This window comes from Euprymna scolopes, chromosome 15 (genome assembly GCF_053919585.1).
Source record: "Euprymna scolopes isolate OS-2025 chromosome 15, ASM5391958v1, whole genome shotgun sequence".
NCBI lineage: Eukaryota > Metazoa > Mollusca > Cephalopoda > Sepiida > Sepiolidae > Euprymna > Euprymna scolopes.
In genome coordinates this window covers 129,597,883-129,619,958 of record NC_136496.1, presented here as the reverse complement: position 1 = coordinate 129,619,958, position 22,076 = coordinate 129,597,883, and the positions used below count along the sequence as shown (strand labels likewise).

General features: G+C 34.1%; 1 protein-coding gene across 3 annotated transcripts in view; it reads right to left on the bottom strand.

Annotated features, from left to right (window-relative positions):
• The window catches only part of LOC145294135 (nesprin-1-like), a 1,091,614-nt gene that overhangs the window by 219,124 nt on the left and 850,414 nt on the right, over window positions 1–22,076 (bottom strand). For all 3 annotated transcript variants that reach the window (XM_080141241.1, XM_080141242.1, XM_080141243.1), the window contains 4 exons: window positions 19,694–19,738; window positions 17,084–17,200; window positions 15,965–16,141; window positions 498–671 (listed from right to left, as the gene is read on the bottom strand). In XM_080141241.1, the coding sequence (XP_079997367.1) occupies window positions 498–671; window positions 15,965–16,141; window positions 17,084–17,200; window positions 19,694–19,738 (513 nt within the window). The remainder of the gene's footprint in view (window positions 1–497; window positions 672–15,964; window positions 16,142–17,083; window positions 17,201–19,693; window positions 19,739–22,076) is intronic.

The following is a 22,076-nucleotide window of genomic DNA, read 5'->3' as shown; positions in this document are numbered from 1 at the left end:
AAATACACATATTACATAAAAAAATACACATATTACATAAAGAAATACACATATTACATAAAAAAATACACATATTACATAAAAAAAATACACATATTACATAAAGAAATACACATATTACATAAAGAAATACACATATTACATAAAGAAATACACATATTACATAAAAAAAATACACATATTACATAAAGAAATACACATATTACATAAAGAAATACACATATTACATAAAGAAATACACATATTACATAAAGAAATACACATATTACATAAAAAAAATACACATATTACATAAAAAAAATACACATATTACATAAAGAAATACACATATTACATAAAAAAAATACACATATTACATAAAAAAAATACACATATTACATAAAGAAATACACATATTACATAAAGAAATACACATATTACATAAAGAAATACACATATTACATAAAAAAAATACACATATTACATAAAGAAAAATATATGTTGAAACAACATGTCACCTTGTTCTCTTCAATCTCCTGCAAAAGAGATTCCACTGAAAGTTGTTTGCCAATTAAAGACTGGGAAGAATGCAATTGTTGTTGCTTTTCCTGCAACCATTTTTTCATGGCGTCAAATGTTTTGACGTATTCTTTCAAAGCTTGAAAATGTTCTTCTTTCTGAGTCACAATTTCCTAAAAAGAAAAAAAAAAAAAACATTTAAAAACGGAAGAGAAAAAATAGCACGTAAAGATTTTACATCATTCTTAAAAGAGTATGGATGTTGTTTTTATTTTATTTACATCATCTCCAAAATGTTAGACACAAGGTCAAGCGAGAGTTTAACGAAAGTGCTTCTGTGAAACAAATTGGATTCGAACTTGGAACACTCCGGTTTTCAGTTTGTGTTGTCAACCACTTAGCCACTCTCACCCCTCCCCAAATATTTACCTCCTTTTCATGAGATTAGACACAAGGTCACGTGTAGGTTTGATAAAAGAGTTTCTTTTAAAACAAACTGGATTCGAACTTGGCACATGCAGGTTTGCAGTCCGTGTCGTTAACCACTAAGCATCAGTCACCTTTATAACATTACTAGCATGGGTACCCGGCGTTGCGCGGGTGATTGAAGGTGTGTGTTGAGCCAAAAAAAAAAAGTTGAACTTTGACCCCTTAACAGCCAAATTTCCCAAATCTCACTACATTGTATATCAAATTTCGAGTCTGTAAACTGAAAGTTGACTGAGTTATTGTGTAGGGAAATGTACAGACAGACAGACAGACACTTTTACTTTTATAGATATATAGATTTTTATTTTTCATCTTCTTGTCTCAGGTTAGACATTGATTTTCAACTTTTCCTGATGTTTCGTTTGTACTACTTATCTCCTCCATATTGGAAATGTCCTACCGCGCAGCTTTGGGACATCAGCATGGGACAAACTTTAGAGAATTTCGGTTGACAGATGACGGGGCTGTACCTATTTAGACATCATTGTGTCGTGAAATTTCTCATGAATGCCTTTAGAGTGAGATTATTATTTTCCCATTTTTCATCTTCTTGAGTTTTGCTGAGGTTAGACTTTTCGTGAATGACTTCTAACATTGCCGTCTGTCACTCTCTCTCACTCATAGAGGATGTTCAAAAAAAGAGTTGCCAACATAACAAATCCCGCATAAGCAACCAAACACAAACCTCTGTCCCATCACTGCAATGTGGCATCCCTGCGCCTGTTTTACAAGTATTTTAATGGAATGTGTTTTGATGAATTAAAAAACATGTACTCTCTCAACGTAGATACCCCAACAAACTCGTCAAGCAGCAAAATCCCACATTGTAGAGATTCATAGATGCTGTAAAGCCTTCTCCTCAAATAGCTTTTTTTCTTCCAACTGCTAAACTTTGGAATTCCCTCCCAGGTCCCTGCTTCTGCGACTATACTGACATGCAGAAGTTCAAGTGTAATGTGAACAGATATCTTGCAGGCCAACTCTCTGCGTATCTGTAAATCTGGTCCCAAATAGTAGTCCCTTAAGCCTTGCGGGATGAAAAAAAAAAAATCATTTATGTCCCCGACTAGAACCTCATCACCTCAATGTTGTAAGCAGCTTAGCACATGACTTTTGGTCCAGTTGAGACGTCGTTATACTTTATCATGGATTACTAGACCAGTAATTTTATCCATCCTGCAACCAACGTTGTTCCATTTTGACGCTTTACAATGCAAGACAAAGAGTGCAGATCAAACATGGGTGTTGCCTTTTTTTTGCATATGATTTTTGCGTTTTATAAATAAAGTAACTGTTTATTACCTGTTCAGCCAAGCAGCAGACCGTCTACTTTTGAGAATCCAACGGCAACTAGGGTTCAAAACAATGGTCAAGCACTGCTTCATGTGACTATGATACACACTTCAATCCATGATAGTATTATATAGGCAAAGAAGTGTAGTATCTATTCTGTGATCATGATATCATCTCCCAGGCATTACTTTCTGCATTTTGAATGGGTGTGCTTAGTATCTGTTCTGTTGTTTATGATACCACCCTCCTAGGCATTATCTCCTTCTTGGAGAGTAAGGGGATTATTAATGTGGTATTTGTTCTCTTCTAAATAATAATAATAATAAGAAGAAGAAGAAGAAGAAGAAGAAGAAGAAGAAAAGAAGAAGAAGAAGAGAAGAAGAAGAAGAAGAAGAAGAAGAAAGAAGAAGAAGAAGAAGAAGAAGAAGAAGAAGAAGAAGAGAAGAAGAAGAAGAAGAAGAAGAAAGAAGAAGAAAAGAGGAAGAAGAAAAAGAGGAAGAAGAAGAAGAAAGAAGAAGAAGAAGAAGAAGAAAGAGAAGAAGAAGGAGAAGAAGAGAAGAAGAAGAAGAAGAAAAAAAAGAAAGAAGAAGAAGAAGAAGACACAATCAAGTGGTGAAGGCAGTACATTGGCAATAATGTAGACAATTGCATCTTGAACGCACAGACAAATCGTACAAGCACAAACCGGCAGCATTACTGGAAAATGAAAGTCACAAAATCCTATGGGACATAGATATACTAACAGATAAACCCATCCAAACAAGGAAACCGGATGTCATACCAATTAACAAAAAGGAAAAGACCTGTCAGATTGTAGATTTTGCCGTTTCAGCAGACCACTGAGCGAAGATCAAGGAGACAGAGAAGTGGAGCAAATGCACTGAACTGGCCATTATTTTATTTTTATATTTAATTAAATTCACTATTTCAACCTACACACTAGGTTCCAATGCTCGCCTCAGACAAATCAAAAAGTCACTTGATATCTGGAGCTGAAAAGAAGGAAAAACAGCCCAGAGATACCTATTAACCTTAGTCTTGAAATGACCAAAGCTATAGGTAGGAGGAAAACAGTCAGCAAGAAGAGAGTTCCACAAGATTGCAGTTCTTTGTATTGGCCACAGTGAAGATTGAACCAGAAGAGTGTCGCTGAATTTTATCTACTACCTTCTTCGTTATGCTAGGGCCCTGAGAATGTTGATGCAATTATTTGCGGGTCATTTGCAAAAACATGTGGCAAGTACAGGGTATTAGGTTGAATGAAATTCATTTTAAAAAATATATACCTTGTTTTCATTGTGTATGAATGTTGTTTTGTCATCAGAAATACAGTTTTCATTTTATTAACATTTTTAAATAGATTCGAAGAGTTAGTGCAGAAATAAAGACTTTTACCTGAGCATAGCTGATGGAATGAGAGCAAGATCTCGTGGCATAATGGATAAAGTACTAGATAAAATTCACTTGTAAGTGGAACTCTTCTAGAGATTGAAGGTTCGATCCTTAGTGCAGGCAAGACTCAAAATGAAATTGTGAATTACTTATGACTTCTACTTCATCATGGCTAAATCAGAGCATGCTACACCGTGGATTATGTATGGATTCCCGAGTTTGACAGAAAAGTTAACAAGTTCACCAAGATAGACCTGAAGAAGGTCGGAAGTTATATCGGTCGAAACGTTGTGTGAATAAGAGTAAAGATGGGAACAGTTTAAAGCAAATGATCCAAATTATCCTCATCTGAAAAATGTATGAACATTATATCGCATTTATTTTCTACTTGGTATCAACTGGGCAACGCCGGATAACCTTGCTCATTAAAGCCGATTGAATAGATAGCGTTAGTATTGATTGCACTACTTTTTCCCTAACTGAAATTTTATGTGCAAGTTGAGATTTAAATACGTGTTAGCAGATTTTGTTCCATATCTGTCGGTAGGTATGAACGGAATATGATGTTGAAGGGTCACGTGAGTTGTGGCATGTACGAAATGAAGGTGGCTTTGAAAGAGTTTACAGGGGGTAAGAGAGTAAGGTTGGGTAACCCTGTCAACAAAGTCGGTGTTTTATGTGCATGCTGCAGGTCAATATTTTAATTCATCCAAAGTTTGAAAGATCATGTTCTGGCAAGCCCATTCTGATGCGGCCAGTCAAAATGCCAGGCAACTATTAATCAACTTTTGATAGTAGAAAAGACAAACAAATAAAACACTGACCAGCAAGATCACCTCACATTGTCAGGGGGTGGTGATATGGGACAAGCGGTTGCAAATAACTATTTACAATGCCTCCCCACAAGACAGAGTTAGACACCAAGATCGTTTTTTAACTTGAGGAAAAGGAACAACAATAAAAATTGTCTCAGTTGTGAAGTGCAGCATCTGAAGAACGGATACTACACTTTGATCTTGTCTCGAATTAGTATAGATACTTTGCAAAATTAAAAAAAAAAAATTAGTTATTATTTTACTCTTATTCAATCCAAACAAGACATGGGTGCTACGAGTTGGAATCCTGTTGACAGGCGACTATGTAAAGAGATAAACACGTTACATTCTATTTAAACTGTCTGCACGTCAATACAGTTAAAGAAGCAGGAAAGGGCTTCCAAATTCTAGCAGTCTAAGAAAAGAAACTATTAGAACAGAACGTTTTCCAGCATATAAACATTTCTACCGTGAAGGGGTGGGATTTTGTTGTTAAACTTATTTGGCAAGGGTATGTACGTGGAGGGGGTATAACTGAAATTAGTTCTTCATAGCACATTCCATTAAAATACTTGTAAAAAAATCACAGGGATGCAACATTGCAGTGATGCGACAGGGGTTTAAGCTTGGTTGATAGTATGGAACCTATCAGACAGGAAACTCTTTTTTGGACTCTGTCTAAAAGTGAGAGACGAGTGGTGGATGCGCCAGTCCAAATGTGGCAACCAACACTATGCATGGACTAATAATGGTTTTGTAGAGATATTCTATGTTTATGGTACAAAAATGAATTACAAGGACACTTTTAGGAGTTTTCAGACGAGATATTTGAAAACTAATTTACTGAAATAAGTTTTCTGGAGCATGTAAAGGATCTGACTAGTTTAAAAAATTAATATTGATCGATTTTATGATGGTGGTATAAACAATAGCAGTGACACTATTGGGAGTTTTCAGATGAGATTTTTGAACGAATACAAAAAGTTATTTTGAATTGCAGCATATCAACCCTTTTGCTCATTTTGGTAAAAGTTTCATGCTCCAAATTGTTTATATCTTCTAATATTTATTCATGGTGTTTGATTTCGTTTAAACCGTAACATTTCATCTGCCTCTTTATCTTAATCTTTTTCTCTCAATATACCTTTTCTTTTAATCTCTTCTTGAGAGAGGGAGAGAGAGGGAGAGAGAGAGAGAGTCGGGAGAGGGAGAGAAAGAGAGAGATTTATAATTCTTTTTTCTAACATTGACTGTTAATCATCAAAAATTACTTTTTTTGATTCAAATAGTTAAAGTTGAACCAACCGGTGTTGTTTTAACGGATGTCCCATCTTAATTATCGTCCGGTAAATGAATGTTAATTTTACGAAGCTTACTTATCAAAAACGTAATAAAACAAAACAACAAAGAAACTACTTCAGAGAAAAACTGAATGAAGTATCTTATGTGGACGTAAAATTTTTTAAACGTCAACGTTTTTATTTATTTGTTACTAATAAATTAACGCAAATTTTAGTTAACATATTTTCATACAAAAAAAAAAAACACCACCGACAAAAGTAATTACTCCCAAGCAATACCGGGTAGATACAGTTAGTCATTAATATAATAATATACATTCTGTCTCTATTTCAATATATATATATATATATATATATATATATATATATATATATATATATATATATAAAATTTTAAATGATTATTTTTATATCTACCGACACTAGTGTTTCATGCTTACGCATTCATCAGTGCAGGACTGCAGGAGATGATGATTAACACTGGCTGATGGATACAAACTCGAAGTCACCTCTGACTCTATTAGCAAGGAACATACCCTAGGGCCACTGTTCACTGCCAACAAACTAAGGAAAATTTTAACATTACTGGAGTTTAACGTTTTTTAATGTAGACGATCTTTGAGTGAACAAGTAACAGGAAGTTACAATCTTACACACAAGACTAGCCGACTGATTTTTGCAATTTTACTAGACAGTGTTCTACTTTAAGAATTTTATTTCTTAAATGGGCGACAATAATTATAAATTATAAATAATTTTTTATACCTGTAGACGCTAGTATTCCATGCTTACACAATCATTAGTGCAGAAAATGGCGATCAATGCTGATCGAAGGATTCGAACCCAGATAAATATATATGATTTCCAGAGTTCAGTTTAAAACATTACAGTACATTCCAGTCAAGTTGGTAGATAGAAATAATGAAAATTAAAAACGTACAATAATAACACTTCCGACCAGTACTGAGTATGTACAGGTCGCACCTAATATAGTAGCAAACGCCGTGTCTCTGTTTAAATATTTCTATGCATAAATAATTGTTCCTTTGCTTGTAACACTCAAGGTCGAATATACAATCAAGCAAACGATAGCATCAATCAGCAGCAGCTGTCTGAAATATCAGTATTGTTCATAAAAAACCTGCTTTTCTCGAGTGACTAATTATAGAAGTTGTAAATTGGAAAACAATGAAACAGTTATGTCACGACAAGTGTTCACTAATGTTGCAATGTTATAAAAGAAAAGTGTGAAACTATTAACTGGCTTGTCTAATCTTGATGTCAGAAGCGGGAACTAGCGCTTTGGGTTTTTTTTGTTTTTTTGTGACTTTCTTTAAAAAATTAAATTTTGTGGCTTTCTTCCAAAATAAATTTAAAAAATTAAATTTTCAGAAAAAACTACAGACAAGTGAATGTTCTTGAATAATAAAGTTTGAGAATGTGAAGCAATTATTTGTAAGTCATTTGCATTATGTTGAATGACATTCATTTAAAATATATACATTGTTTCATTGTGTGTAAATGTTTTGGCATTAGAAATGCAGTTTTCATTTTATTAACATGTTTAAAATAGATTTTTGGCGGAATAATGTGAGGCCGGAAAGTGGGATTTGAAGAGTTAGTGCCCTAGAGGAAGACAACTGACCTACAAAAAATGCCTAGGCAGCCATATCAGCATTCCCCAGTAGGGACACCTCAGGTAATTACCAATAACATAATCCTTTCTCAAAGAAACAAAGCAAAGCCTGGGAGGATGGACCTCCTAGAACTGCACAGGACCAGAGCCAACAGGGAACAAGATATTGCAGCAACGGTCTAGACTGTGGGCTTTGGCACCAAGAGAAAACTTCCGGCTAATTAGAGCTAAATTAACTTTTACTTGATAACAAGGATTTTTTTTTTACTGTAAATAAATTAAAGAGATTTTCAGCAATGAAGTATTTTTTTAGCAATTTTAAACGCTATGCATTCTTTCATTGCGAAACAAGAAAAAAAAACACTTTACCTTGTGTTCATAGTTTCATGTCAAACGTGAAAGGAAAAGTTATTTTGAATGATTTTTTTTTCTCTGTAAATCAATAGCTAAGAAGTTACTGGGTTTATGACTGTTGAGTCAGGTAAATCACAATGTGTCAGTAGTAGTAGTAGTAGTAGTAGTAGTAGTAGTAGTAGGGAAGTGTCCATTCAGAATTGTCAATTGGCAGGAGAATGATTTCAATCAAGCAGGGACAAGATTTCTACATTGAAAAGATTCGATGAAAGAAAGTAAAATTTTAAATGGAATTCTTAAGTTTCCAATTAATTTTTGTTTTTTTAAAAGGAGTCCATGCACACCTGACCTTTTTGGCTTTGATGCAAGACGTAGCATTTGTTTTGATATTATGCGTCATTATTTCTGTCCTTGGTCAGTGTCTGAGAAATCTTTCTAGATTGAGGCAATTTTTTTTTTTTTTAAATCCAATCTAATTCAAAATGCCCTTGGGGGTGATTATCCAGATATTAAGAGATGATCTTGTGTTCAACTTTGCCTTCGTGGGGAGGTTAGTAAATAGAAACTTTGTCCGTCACTTGATCGTCAGTTTTGTGTTTTCATTGTGAAATGTGAACACTGAATGGACACATCTTATTCTAGATACGTCCATTCTTCTGTATTTTTTTTTAATGTATTTCCACCTCAAATAAGGCACAGTGCAACTTTGATGTTGGGGGCTACTATCTGGGATATCATTTGCAGGGATGCTATGTAGGGAGTTGAGCAGCAAGATGTCTATTTACATTACACTTGAAATTCTGCATGTCACTACAGTCAGGGAAGCAGGGGCTCGGAATGGAACCGAATTCCAAAGTCTAGCAGCCTGCGGGAAGAAGGATTTCTGGCATCTGTGAATTTTTACTGTATAGGGGTGGGATTTTGCTGCTTGTCGGTTTTGTTGGGGCTATTTACATTGAGGAAGTACAAGGGATGTATAAGAAGTTTTGTCTGTCCATTGATCAGTCCAGCACATATACATAGATTGAACAGATGCGTCATAAGATTGGATCTGTTCTAGCTCCCAACTAAAAGCCACCATTCCAAGTTACTTTCCTTATATTGCAACTCTGGCACTGGAATCCATAATGCAAGCTTGAACCAGTGATTGGAGCTCAGTCGAAATCTTATCTAAGATGTGTCCAAGAATCTCAATAAGCTACATTATTTGTCGATAGATCCTGTGCTAGTTTGAAATGTTTGTCATGTTTTGGTTTGCAATAGTATTTTTAGATGCATCCACGTATTTTTATATGAGGCTTTGTTTGTCCGTCAATTTGTCTGTCATGCATAAACGCTGATTAAATGAAACCATCTTAAAATTGAATCTATTCTAGCTCAAGACTAAAGGCCGATATTCAAAGTTACTGTTACTCTCTGCATCTCTTCCCAAATCAACATCCTGAGAACGTAATTAATGACGTAATTAAACAAAGTTTAAGAAAGTATGTATTCCTGCTTAACTTCAAACCATTCAAAACTCTTTTTCGCTGGCATCTGTATTGCTAAAACCAACTGATAAACCTTCAGGATTCTCCGACAGTTGACGCTCCGCTCAATCTCCTGCGGGAGAGTTTTTTTTTTTTTTTCGTGAAAACGCTGGCCAATTTTTAAGGGAAAATTTTTTCTACTGAAAACGATAGCCAATGTTTAAAAGGTAATTTCAATGAAAAAAAAATATGATACTTGTGCAATTTAGATTGTGCTGAAATAATAACATTTAGAAAGCCATATTCTTAACATGGGGAGAGGTTTTTTAAAACTATTCTGTACTTTCACCTAACAATTTAGTAAACAAAAGATACCATAAAAATTTTAATAGACAAAAGATACCATTTGCTAATTGTCTGCTGCTGCAATTTCATTGGCTAAGCGTTTCATAACCTTCTGGCGATTTACCTAACCTGCCCAGAATATGCTGACAATAATGCAGTCCATATTCTACAGAAGTACTAAGATTGTTAATTTTCTTAACGATTCCATAAGTGGAGGGCATTTTTCTTTTAGTCTTTTGTGTAATGTGCTCAGAGCTGAATTTAAATCTAACAAGGCTTCCAGGTTGATAAATTTGAGTTTGCATATCTAATTTTGAACCAAGTGTATTAAAAACACAATTGCACTAGCAGTTGAAAAGAATATGTTTAGCATGATACTCTACAAACCAATGGTGTGCACAGGTCTGATTATGCATGAGATTAACTCTTTGATTGCACACCCCGAAGACTGGAGTATAAGTCCTAGTACTAAGAACTATTATGAGAAAGGGAGATAATTCCTGCTTCACTCTGGAAGTCCGATTCCACCGTTCTGTTCCCTCCTCCTCTGCTGCACACTACTCTGTACCTGATATAAATCAAACGTAACTCAAACACGTAATAGATTTTTCTCATCATGCTATTAATGCTATTGAATTTGAAATTCACATGAATTTAGAACTGATTTTTTATGCATTATAAACGTTACAAATCAAACAGTAAGCGGAGTGGCACGGAGTTGTGACACAAACTGCTTTGTAACAAATTACCAGCTGTCACAAATAAAACAAGAGACCGACCAGAATACGAATCCAGCACTGCTCTCTAATAAATGACTGGTCATCAAAAATGTTTTCTTTTGTGTTGAAACAAACACAATGAGCTTCGCACATTTCTTACTGCAATCGGAGTTTCAGACGAACTGTCAAGTACACTGGGGTGACAGTATGGAGAGATCAAGCCATGACTGGCATGCGCCCACTGCAAGGAAACAGTAGCTGCATGCAGTTGCAAACTTAGAACCGTTTGATTCGAAGGTCATGATTATGCAATCCAAAATAGAATAAACGTTAAACGTTGTGGTCAGAGAAAAAACACAAGAAAAATTCTGTCTTGGCATTAAAAATGGCTTGATGTTTTGTTTTTTAAGTATTTTGTTTTTATGAAGTATTTTGTTTTATGAAGTATTGTTTTTATCAAGTATTTTGTTTTTATGAAGCATTTTGTTTTTATGAAGTATTTTGTTTTATGAAGTATTTTGTTTTATGAAGTATTGTTTTTATGAAGTATTTTGTTTTTATGAAGTATTTTGTTTTTATGAAGTATTTTGTTTTTATGAAGTATTGTTTTTATGAAGTATTTTGTTTTTATGAAGCATTTTGTTTTTATGAAGCATTTTGTTTTTATGAAGTATTTTGTTTTTATGAAGTATTTTGTTTTATGAAGTATTGTTTTTATGAAGTATTTTGTTTTATGAAGCATTTTGTTTTTATGAAGCATTTTGTTTTTATGAAGCATTTTGTTTTTATGAAGTATTTTGTTTTTATGAAGCATTTTGTTTTTATGAAGTATTTTGTTTTTATGAAGTATTTTGTTTTATGAAGTATTTTGTTTTATGAAGTATTTTGTTTTTATGAAGTATTTTGTTTTTATGAAGTATTGTTTTTATGAAGTATTGTTTTTATGAAGTATTTTGTTTTTATGAAGCATTTTGTTTTTATGAAGCATTTTGTTTTTATGAAGTATTTTGTTTTTATGAAGCATTTTGTTTTTATGAAGTATTTTGTTTTATAAAGTATTTTGTTTTATGAAGTATTTTGTTTTATGAAGTATTTTGTTTTATGAAGCATTTTGTTTTTATGAAGTATTTTGTTTTTATGAAGTATTGTTTTTATGAAGTATTTTGTTTTTATGAAGCATTTTGTTTTTATGAAGCATTTTGTTTTTATGAAGCATTTTGTTTTTATGAAGTATTTTGTTTTATAAAGTATTTTGTTTTATGAAGTATTGTTTTTATTAAGTATTTTGTTTTTATGAAGCATTTTGTTTTTATGAAGTATTTTGTTTTTATGAAGTATTTTGTTTTTATGAAGTATTGTTTTTATGAAGTATTTTGTTTTTATGAAGCATTTTGTTTTTATGAAGTATTGTTTTTATGAAGTATTTTGTTTTATGAAGTATTGTTTTTATGAAGTATTTTGTTTTTATGAAGTATTTTGTTTTTATGAAGTATTTTGTTTTTATGAAGCATTTTGTTTTTATGAAGTATTTTGTTTTTATGAAGCATTTTGTTTTTATGAAGTATTTTGTTTTTATGAAGCATTTTGTTTTTATGAAGCATTTTGTTTTTATGAAGTATTTTGTTTTATGAAGTATTTTGTTTTTATGAAGTATTGTTTTTATGAAGTATTTTGTTTTATGAAGTATTTTGTTTTATGAAGTATTTTGTTTTATGAAGTATTTTGTTTTATGAAGTATTTTGTTTTTATGAAGTATTTTGTTTTAATGAAGTATTTTGTTTTTATGAAGTATTTTGTTTTTATGAAGCATTTTGTTTTTATGAAGCATTTTGTTTTTATGAAGCATTTTGTTTTTATGAAGCATTTTGTTTTTATGAAGTATTTTGTTTTTATGAAGTATTTTGTTTTTATGAAGTATTTTGTTTTTATGAAGCATTTTGTTTTTATGAAGCATTTTGTTTTTATGAAGCATTTTGTTTTTATTAATTTATTACTAAATGAGCAAACATTTCCATATAAAATTGAAACAATCACACTTGAAATGTTTCAACATTATGTGAATAAGCTAAAACACAAAATGGTCACCAAATTTGACCTGATGTCGTGTTTATGTGAAAACGAAACTCAAATTCTAACTCGAAATAATTCCTTATTCATTGATATTTATATCAATTAATTTATTAATAATATAAATTAATTTATTAATAATATAAGTTAATAATATTTAACAAAAACAATTTCGATACAGAAGTTTTCTCATATTCTTCTTTTACCGTGACCTTTAACATTTACCCAAAAGTAGTTAAAAGAAGCGATTTTTTTTACTTTTTAAAAATCAGTATGTTTTTTTAGAACACCATGTCGTCTGTGTGGGGGTTTGGAACATTGCCGCTTTATATCTTTTTGTTTTTTTTAATTATTTTTTTAACTATTGTCGGTAAAGAGAACGAATAACTACTATTGCTGCTGATACCAAGAGCGAATGTCTTCCCTGTTGTTTGTGAAGAGAAGAAAAGGAAGGAAATAATCTGGATTCCGGCGTGCATACTGAGAGTTGGCATTCTGTGTGTTCTTTCAACTTTAAATTAACCAAATACATCTTTCACACACCATGCCTTTTATATATGCCCTTACTACAAAGAGCTTCGCCACATCCTGGAGAACAAAATTTTGCTACTTATTACGGTCTTTGGCTTGTCTTTCAGCTTTCAAAAGTGGCATAACTGTATCAACCGTTATCTTGTTAACCACTCTCTTTTGTGGTCGTCTTTTTGACCTTTCTCGAATGAAATCTTCATGATATGATTTCTTTACGTAGCTGGAGACTGGCAGCCAGGAAACATATTTAAACTTTTTTTTTTTGTCGAATAACGTTGTTGATGGCTCTGTTAATATGAAGCTTCTTTCTGAAAGTTTCATTTCTTTATCTCAGAAAGTTTGTTGCCTCTTTTCAGTCTTAAGAAACCAAAGTATGTAATGGCAGCTGTGCATGGAATTGTGAGGCAAGCGTTGTGCAATCCTCAGCCACATCTATTCTGAATCAGAACTCTTTGAGTCCAGTGGCAAGGGGAAGCCCAGGAGGACTGAAAACAATGCTGAGATAAGCAGAGAGCATATACAGCACCTAGAATTCCTAAATGGTCACCCATTTTAGTGCTGACCAAGCATAGCATTGCTTAACTCTGGAGATCTAATGGGGACCAGTGTGTCGACGTGATTATGTCTTAGTTACTCCAAGAATATTTCTTAAATGTTTCATTGCAAAACCATATGATTTTCTTCATATACTCTGCCAGTAAAGTCCATGTTTCACTTGTGTGTGTGTGTATATATATATATATATATATATATATATATATAACTACTTAATTTACTCACATAAAATTAATATACGAAAGTATAGATTTATGCGTAAATTTTAAGTATTTACTTCAAAAGTGCTCAATACGAAGGTAGAGCTAGTTAGTAATTTATAAAATATATATGGCGATTAAGCTACATTGCATATTCGGCGTTTCATCCACTCTAGGACTCCTCAGGCTTATGCGCGAATTCTGTGGTTGTTTATCGTTTTTATATGCTCCTCTTCTATTGAGATTTTAGTTAACCAATCAGCTTTCTAGTATCCACCGCGCCCCTTCCTATCAGCCAATGGGCATGCTTTTTATCGGACAAAGGATCTGTTTTAAAACTAGGTTAGTGTTTTTTTTTTGTTTTTTTTTATTGTCAGCTTATATATAAATATATATATATGTGTACATACATATATGCACATATATATACATATATATATATACATACATATATGTGTGATCGTTTATGTATATTCATAAACGATCACACATATATGTATGTATATATATATATGTCTGAGTTGATAAAAAGTCTGAGTTGATACTTCATATATTTTCTTTGGATGTTCAACTGCAACCATTGCTATTTAAATTCTTCTGCTATTCTACAAATTCAAGAAACAAAATTTTTATAGTTTTTTTAACCATTTTGTCATCTCCCTTTTCTTCTATTCATTTAACATCACTTTTGTTCTTTAAACATTTTCTAACGTTACACAAATTTATTCTTCAGTTTTCACGATCAGTTGTGTCCAAATTTTACTCTGTGCAGCATCGTCTAATCACTTGCTAGCAAGTTTGCCTTGGCCAGTCAACCTTCCTGCAATTTAGGACATCCAGGCTGCTGCCAATGGCTTATCCAAAAGGCAGATGATGGCTTAGTAGAGATATAGAATACTGGCAGGTGTAAGACTTTTTCTAGCACGGTAAAGGGAGCTCACCTTCCAACCTGAATATTAGTGAAAAAATTTAAATTCGGAAGTGAATATCCATGAAAAACAAAATCTTAAAACATACCAATATCTGCAATATTTTTTTTGTTGTAGATTTTGCAGATATTTTCAAAACAAATCTGTTTATTTAATTGACTAGCACGGGTGCCTGGCATTGCCTGGGTGTTTGGAGGTGTGTGTTGAGCAAAAAAATAATTTAAAAAGTGGTAGTAGGTAGACAGGCTCGAACCCGTACCGCAAAGGAGGAAAAGAACATGAAAAAAAAAGTAACGTCTTTGCTGTTGCGCCCATCACCAAACCAGAAGTGGTGAAGGTTTAAATTAAGGCTAGTCAATCGAACAGAGGGGATGACTTTCGAAAATACTGGAAAAAGGAAAAAAAAAAACACAATCCTCCCTGCCTAGTTTAGGGTAAAAGAATTAATGTTTTTAGCCAATTTTTTGATATTTGTCGCCCGAACGTTTGAGCTTCAAAACGATACTGAGCTCATGAAAATCCGTCGCCTCTGTCGAAAATTAGGCAGACATACAAACATACATACATACATTTAAACAGACGGGTGCTTTCCTCTGCCCTTACGCATTGTGTTTGGTTATTTCTAAAAGAATAAATGCTTTCGCATTTGCCTGGGCTCATTTTCAGCCTCTTTTTCTTGCAAGATGCCCACCTCAGCAAGATGTGACACAAGGTCGGAAAGTGAGGATGTCCAGCCAGCACTTCTAAAAGAAGGGCACTCTGGCCTAACAAAAATTTCCTGGGCATCCTCATCATCATTCCCCAGTAGAGGCACCTCAAGCAGCAAGTGATAAACTTGCTCCACCCAAAAGCCGAGTGGCAAGGCCTGGGAGGGTGGACCTCCTAGGTAATACTCAGACAGCGTATTTCAATTCGACAGTTCCTGGGTTCACATCTGTCTGTCAGGCTGATTGTCAAGAACAGATTCTAGACTGGTACTTTCTATTTAAGTCTTCAAGCAACCGAAGCAGCAAGGAAACATCCTTCAACATTAAAAATAATAAGTATGGCTTTGAATAGATTTAATTTGTGGAATACATTACCATGAGACTGATTCCCTGCAACTTACAACATGGTGGTCTTTAAATTCAATGTCAACAAACACTTGCTATAAAACGCCTTCATGAGAAATATTCTTTGCATTCAGCATTTTCAATCCTCTCATAATATTCTTCATCGTTTAATATTTTATCGATCTCGTTTACCTTTATCATCAAGAAGCTTTTAACTTGATAAGTGATGACTCCTCAAAAAAAAAAAAAACGTCAACAGTATGCTGTCGTCGAAACACCTGTGATAAATGACTGAAAAAGGGAAATTGAATCATGTTACCTGTAAAATTTTATATCGATCATCTGCTTTGGCTTCTGCCTGTTGTACACGCTGGCTTAAAAGAGAAAGAGTCGAAGTCATCGCCTGAGATTTTTGCGGATCAGCAGATGTTGATTTTTCCAAATCACAAATACTATTCAATTCGCTTTTGATTTTGCTCAGTTCTTGCGTCAAATCCTGATGGAAAAATAAAAAGAACAAACAGTTAAATTTCAAAAATAAAATAATGAAATTATTGATGTAGGTATGGATGTGTATATGTGTAAGTGTGCCAAAAAAAGTGTCCTGTCGACATTCCTCAGTAAGCACACCTCTGGCGATTAGCAATAAACTAACCCCTTCTCAAATAGAGAAGGCAAAGTCTGGAAAGGTGGACCTCCTAGAACTGCACAGAACCAGCATACCACAGCAAAATCAACAAGGATCAGGTCATTACAGGAATGGTCTAATCTCTCTTGATTTTGCGGGCCGAGGATTAAAATCGTTAGGCGGAGAGGATAACCAATTTGTGTGCAAGAAGTGTAAGACAATAAAGATGGATGAGAAGTCAGATGTGGAGAAAGTGTATTATTATATTATGACCCGGGCAACATCATATGTTCCGGGGAGAGAGGTGACTGACCGACATTTGAATTGGTGACAAGATCGCGTTGAAGATGGAACACCATTTGGAATAAAGGTTGAACGCTGATACAATCCTATCTACATCTTAATTTTCAATCTTGTCCCTGCTGAGTGCCATCCCGTCTGTCGACCGACCGCCCGTCACAGACTCTCTAACTAGCTTTTGAAAGTGTCTCTCAACTCGTGACGTCTTTTGTACCATATTTTTGTTTATTAAAACCAAACATTCCAATTTTATATTATTAAACATCCTTCCAAAGATTTTATTGTTTTACATATTTCTGGCTTAATTATTTTTACATTAAATTCCAATCTTATTTAAAAACATTCTTCCGTTATCAAATCACCTTGTTATTCCCATAACATTGTTACCAGTCAATGTCGGTCAGTCATCTCTCTCCCCGGGACATCCAGCATTGCCCGGGTCATAATATAATATTATCTGGGTGGCGTACTTCAACAACTAATGTGCAATTAACAGAAGAATTTATTTACCGTGTATTCTTTGACATAGTGTTCTACATCAAAATGAGTCACTGGAGCTTGCATCGTCAATCTATTGTGGACAAAATGTAATTTGCTGCTGATGCGTGGGATGAGTTCTGGGTTCACCTGAAATCGTCAAAAAAAAAAAAAAAAAAAAAGAAAAAAGACAAGTTACTCAATTAGGTAGATTTTAAGGAAAAAAATGAAAAGAAAAGACAACTTTTTTGGTGAGTATAAAGGAAAAATAAATTTATGCACTGAAATTAAATAAAAATGCTTTATTTTAATTATAAACTAGCGGGGTTGCCCGGCGTTGCCCGGGTGTTTGTAGGTGTAACAAAAATAAAGTGGTAGGCAGGCTCGAACCCGTGATGCGAAGGCGGAAAAGAAAGTTAAAGAAAACCTGACGTCTTACCGCTACGCCATGATGCGACTGGAAGTGTAAAGCGTTCAAATTTAGTGATGTCAATCAAAAAGATGACTTGCAGAAATGGTGTTGCTTATAAACGTCCCACGAAGGTCGTTTTTAATGTGGGGGGAAAAGCAGCTCCCCCCAAAAAGGGGGCACTCTGGCAGTATCCAAATAAATAGTAATTGCCTCAGTATGAAGGGTTTCCCTTACATTGACCAACGACCAATTACAGAACAAATACTATCCGGGCGAAGGGTGGGAGTTAGTGCTTGCGTTTGATTAGTTTTGCTTTATTGATACGAAAAAGACAAACACTCGAAAGGACGGCACGGAGGTAATTTTTTAAAACTCAATAATAAAAATATGGAGACGATGTCCGTTTGTGAATTTGAGATATTACAATCTAGGAAGTATGCAAATTATACCGATGCGAGAATCCTGACACAAAAAGCCTTTCATGGACATACACACACGCGCGCCCATTTTGGCTTTTATATATTGGGGAGCGGGGGTACCCAGCGTCGCCCGGGTGTTTGTGTCGGGGGGGGGGGGTAAAATAAAAAACAAGTTTTGGTAGGTAAGTACGAAGGATCGAACCTGAACCGTTGAGGCGAAGTTGAAAATTAAAGTGTGAAAAAAAATGTGCGATGTTAACCACTGGGCCACCACGAAATAGTCATGGAAACATGTTTGAATTTAAGTATTAAGAATTGGCAGGTGCCCGTACTTAATGACTTAATCAGATCAACTTTGACTACAGGACAGTATTTTATTTACTGTGGAGCAGCTTGTTTTAAATTTTTTTGTTTCTCCAAGATGTTTTTTTTTGGGGGGGGGAAACCAGCTCCCCATAAAAAGGGGATTGTCCAAATTGAATAGCAATTGTCTGATATAAGGAGAAACTCCACACTGATCAAAGCTGATTGCTTTTGGATGTTTCTGGCGATCGCAACCAGAACTATGCCGCCAAAATTAGTTTCACTTTTATTATACAAAAAAGCCTAATCCACATGCGGCGATTGAAAAATGTTGAATATTTATCTTTTCAAAGTCGAGCAAATTAAATAGATAGGCGACCCCCCATTGTAAACTGGTAGATATTATGATTTAGACGTGATATAAAAAGTTTTAAGAAGTTGTGAGCCGACCGATCACTTCTTTGAAAAAGGCCTTTCGCAGACATACACAAAAAGCGAACATACATACACACACATTTTCGCTTTTATATATATAGATTATAATGTATACAAATTGAAATTTAAGAATTACAAAAAAATAATTTTGAAAAGTATTAGGGATTTTTAATTTTGGATATCAAGCATATAAAGTTATTTTGTTCAATTTAGATTCATATAGCTATGCATCTGGCAGATCGATATTTGCTTCTGACTAGCCAGTATTTACTTTTTTGTTGTTGCACTATGTTATTTAATCTAAAAATGTATTTTTTTCGGTTTTAAAAAATAAATAAGAATGTATAATATATATATATATATATATATATATGAAATTGATCTAATTGAATAAAAAAGCAAATCGAAAAATAAATTGATAGAAATTAGCGACAAATAATAAAATGTATTACTTACATCCTCTTTTTTCTACATGGATTTACTGCTACAGAGAATTATATACAGTGAACACTGCATTCAGTGATATCTTGCTTTGAAGATTAATAATGTCTAATCTTTGTCTATGCACTCATTGTAAAACTTTCTTCTTTGTTGGTTGTTTTTTTTTCCACTCGAATAGCAACCTTCTATATGAGGACTCTTTTCAATTTCACTTATAAATTATAATGTACGCAAATTAGAATGTTAAAACTGAAAAAATATAATTTATTATCATTAGGAATTTTGAGTTTTTGAAATAAATTCAAAAATTAATCTAGAATCTATATATTAAAATCAGTAATTGTCATAAAGATAACTGATGTATCTCTCTTGGAGTAATTACATGTTTCTAGAATGATGGTGTGTAAGAGAGCTGCTAGTTCTTGCAGCAGTAGAAGTCACATGACAAATATGCAAATGACAAAGCCAACGTGCAAAGTGACGTCACAGAAATAGAAATTTTTACTTTTAATTTTAAAATCTATACTCTTTTGTAGCCATTCTAGTATTAGAGATAAAAAAAAATCTGATTATTTAAAAACAATTCCACCCTCCCCAGGCTTATATCAGAAAAATAAATCAAGCCTTCATCACCTCTTGTCCATCAACATGGATTCGTCCATCGTTTGGTGCCAATCCCTAATCACAAAAAAAAAAAATTGTTAATAACGACAAAATAAACAAGATGTTGCTTACATTGCTTTTCTTCGGACTACTCACCTTATTTTGATATATTTATACTACATTCCAGCCGATGTGGCATCCGGCCCTCTTCAGGTTTATTGATGTAAGCTGATGTTTTTACAAGGGTCATTCAATAAATAAGAGGATTGTTTTGGTGTAATGACTTCTAATACAGATTTAAGTTTACTTTTTTTTTTTTTTAACTTTTGGTTTACTTCTTCTTCACATGAATTTAAGTTCTTCAAGAAAAACTTTGAAAGTTTTGGCGAATAACAAAGATGGCCAACCAAGAAGGATGCTCCAAGATTGAACAGCGATCAATTATCAAGTTTTTGGTTGCTGAAGGGTGCAAACCAGTTGAAATTCATAGGAGAATGTCAATTGTGTATGGTGGCACATATTTCAGCCAAAAAATGTCTACAAGTGAGCTGAATTGTTTAAAAAAGACAGGCCTGGGAGACCTAGACAAGCGAGTTTTTTTTTTTTTTTGGATATGCAAGGCCCTATTACTATTTCATTTTTTAAGAAAGGAAACACTGTGAACAGTGCCAACTATTATGAACTACTGAGGCAGGTCAAGAAAGACAAAGAACAAACGTAAGAGTCATCAGTCAAGAGTCATCTTGCATCATGATAATGCACGGCCTTAAACAGCAGCCAAAAGGTACAGAACATCAACGAGCTGGGCTGGGAACATTGCTGGAAGACTATGTTGGGGGAAAAAAAAAAGTGAGCTTCTTTCTGTATTAGAAGTCCTTATACCGAAAAATTCCTCTTATACATTGAATGACCTTCCTAAATATAATCTTAGATGATGGATGGGTTCCCTCTATCGTGCTAGAAAACTACTCACACCTGAGAGTATCCTGCACATCTACAAGGCCACCATTCACCATACATGGAGTATTGTTGCCACATCTGAGCTGGTGCATCTACCACTAGCCTGTTCCTCTTAGACAGGGTCCAAAACAGAGTCTTCAATCTAACTTGTCCCACTTTGTCAACTCAGCTTCAACCCCTGTCCCATCACCGCAATATTGCATCCTTGTGCCTGTTTTACAAGTATTTTAATGGAATGTGCTCTGATGAATTCATTGCCCCTTTGACGTACATATCCCTGACAAACCCACAGCAACAAAATCACACCCCTTCACTGTTGAGGTCTCTAAATGCCAGAATGCTTTCTACTCTAATAGCTTCTTCTCTCGAACAGCAAGATTTTGAAATTCCCTTCCTGCTACCTGCTTCCCTGACTGTACTGATCTGTAGAAATGTAAATGTAATGTAAACTAATATCTTATCTTCTCTAAGCATGGTCGCAAATAGTAACCCCTTACATACAAGTGGTGCTAAGTTTTGTTAGGGGTGAATGTGAGCAAAAAAAAAAAAATGCATATGAAAACATTACTTAAATTGGATTTAACTTGTGTTTTCATATAATACTGTGTGGGACAATAAAATTGCTGCCCTAGAAAAGATGACATGATTCCATTTCCCTTTGATGAAAACCGATTTTCTATTTTTGTTGCAGACTATCTACTAGTTGGCCAGTTGTGTACAAATCCCAACAGTAATAGGAGCCTTCTATCATGTCTGAAAGTGACACAATGTTCAACGAGTGAGATCAGAGATGCACTGCTATACAACTCATGCTCTCTACCGATCTAAGTTATGACAACAGGACCATTGCCAGCACCCTCAAAATACAAATCCAGATGGTCCAACGCTTGAGGGCATAACTCAATGAAGTTTCCGGCCACGGTTATGGTCTTTGGTGTGCTTTCAAGTGAGGGCTACATCATGCCACCTCACATCTTTGAAGTCAGCTTGAAAGTCAACACGAAATTGTTCATGGATGTGTTGAAGAGTATGGTGATCCCTCGTGCAATCAGGTGGCCACTGGCAGACCCTGGCTGTGACAGCAGAACTCGGCTACATAATCAAATTAGCTGAATTAATCTTTTCAGTAAAAGTTTAAAAATAAAACTGTAGTGTTGTTTCTTTAGGGCGACGAATGTTTCGTTTTAGCTTGTTCTTTAATCTGAACACAACAACAAACATATTTAAGTTATGCAATCAGAGTCGGAGATTTTTGAAGAAGTCGAAGTTGGATTCATAAGAATACTCAGAGTCAGATTTTTTAATCTCTGAAGAACCAACAGACAGTCTGAATAAGAAATTCTATGAGTTGGGATCAAATATTTCGGAATTCTTGGAGTTGGAGTTGGAATTTTTGGAATCCTAGAAGCAGGAGTCTGTATAATTTCTGATTCTGCAACCCTGTCTAAACACG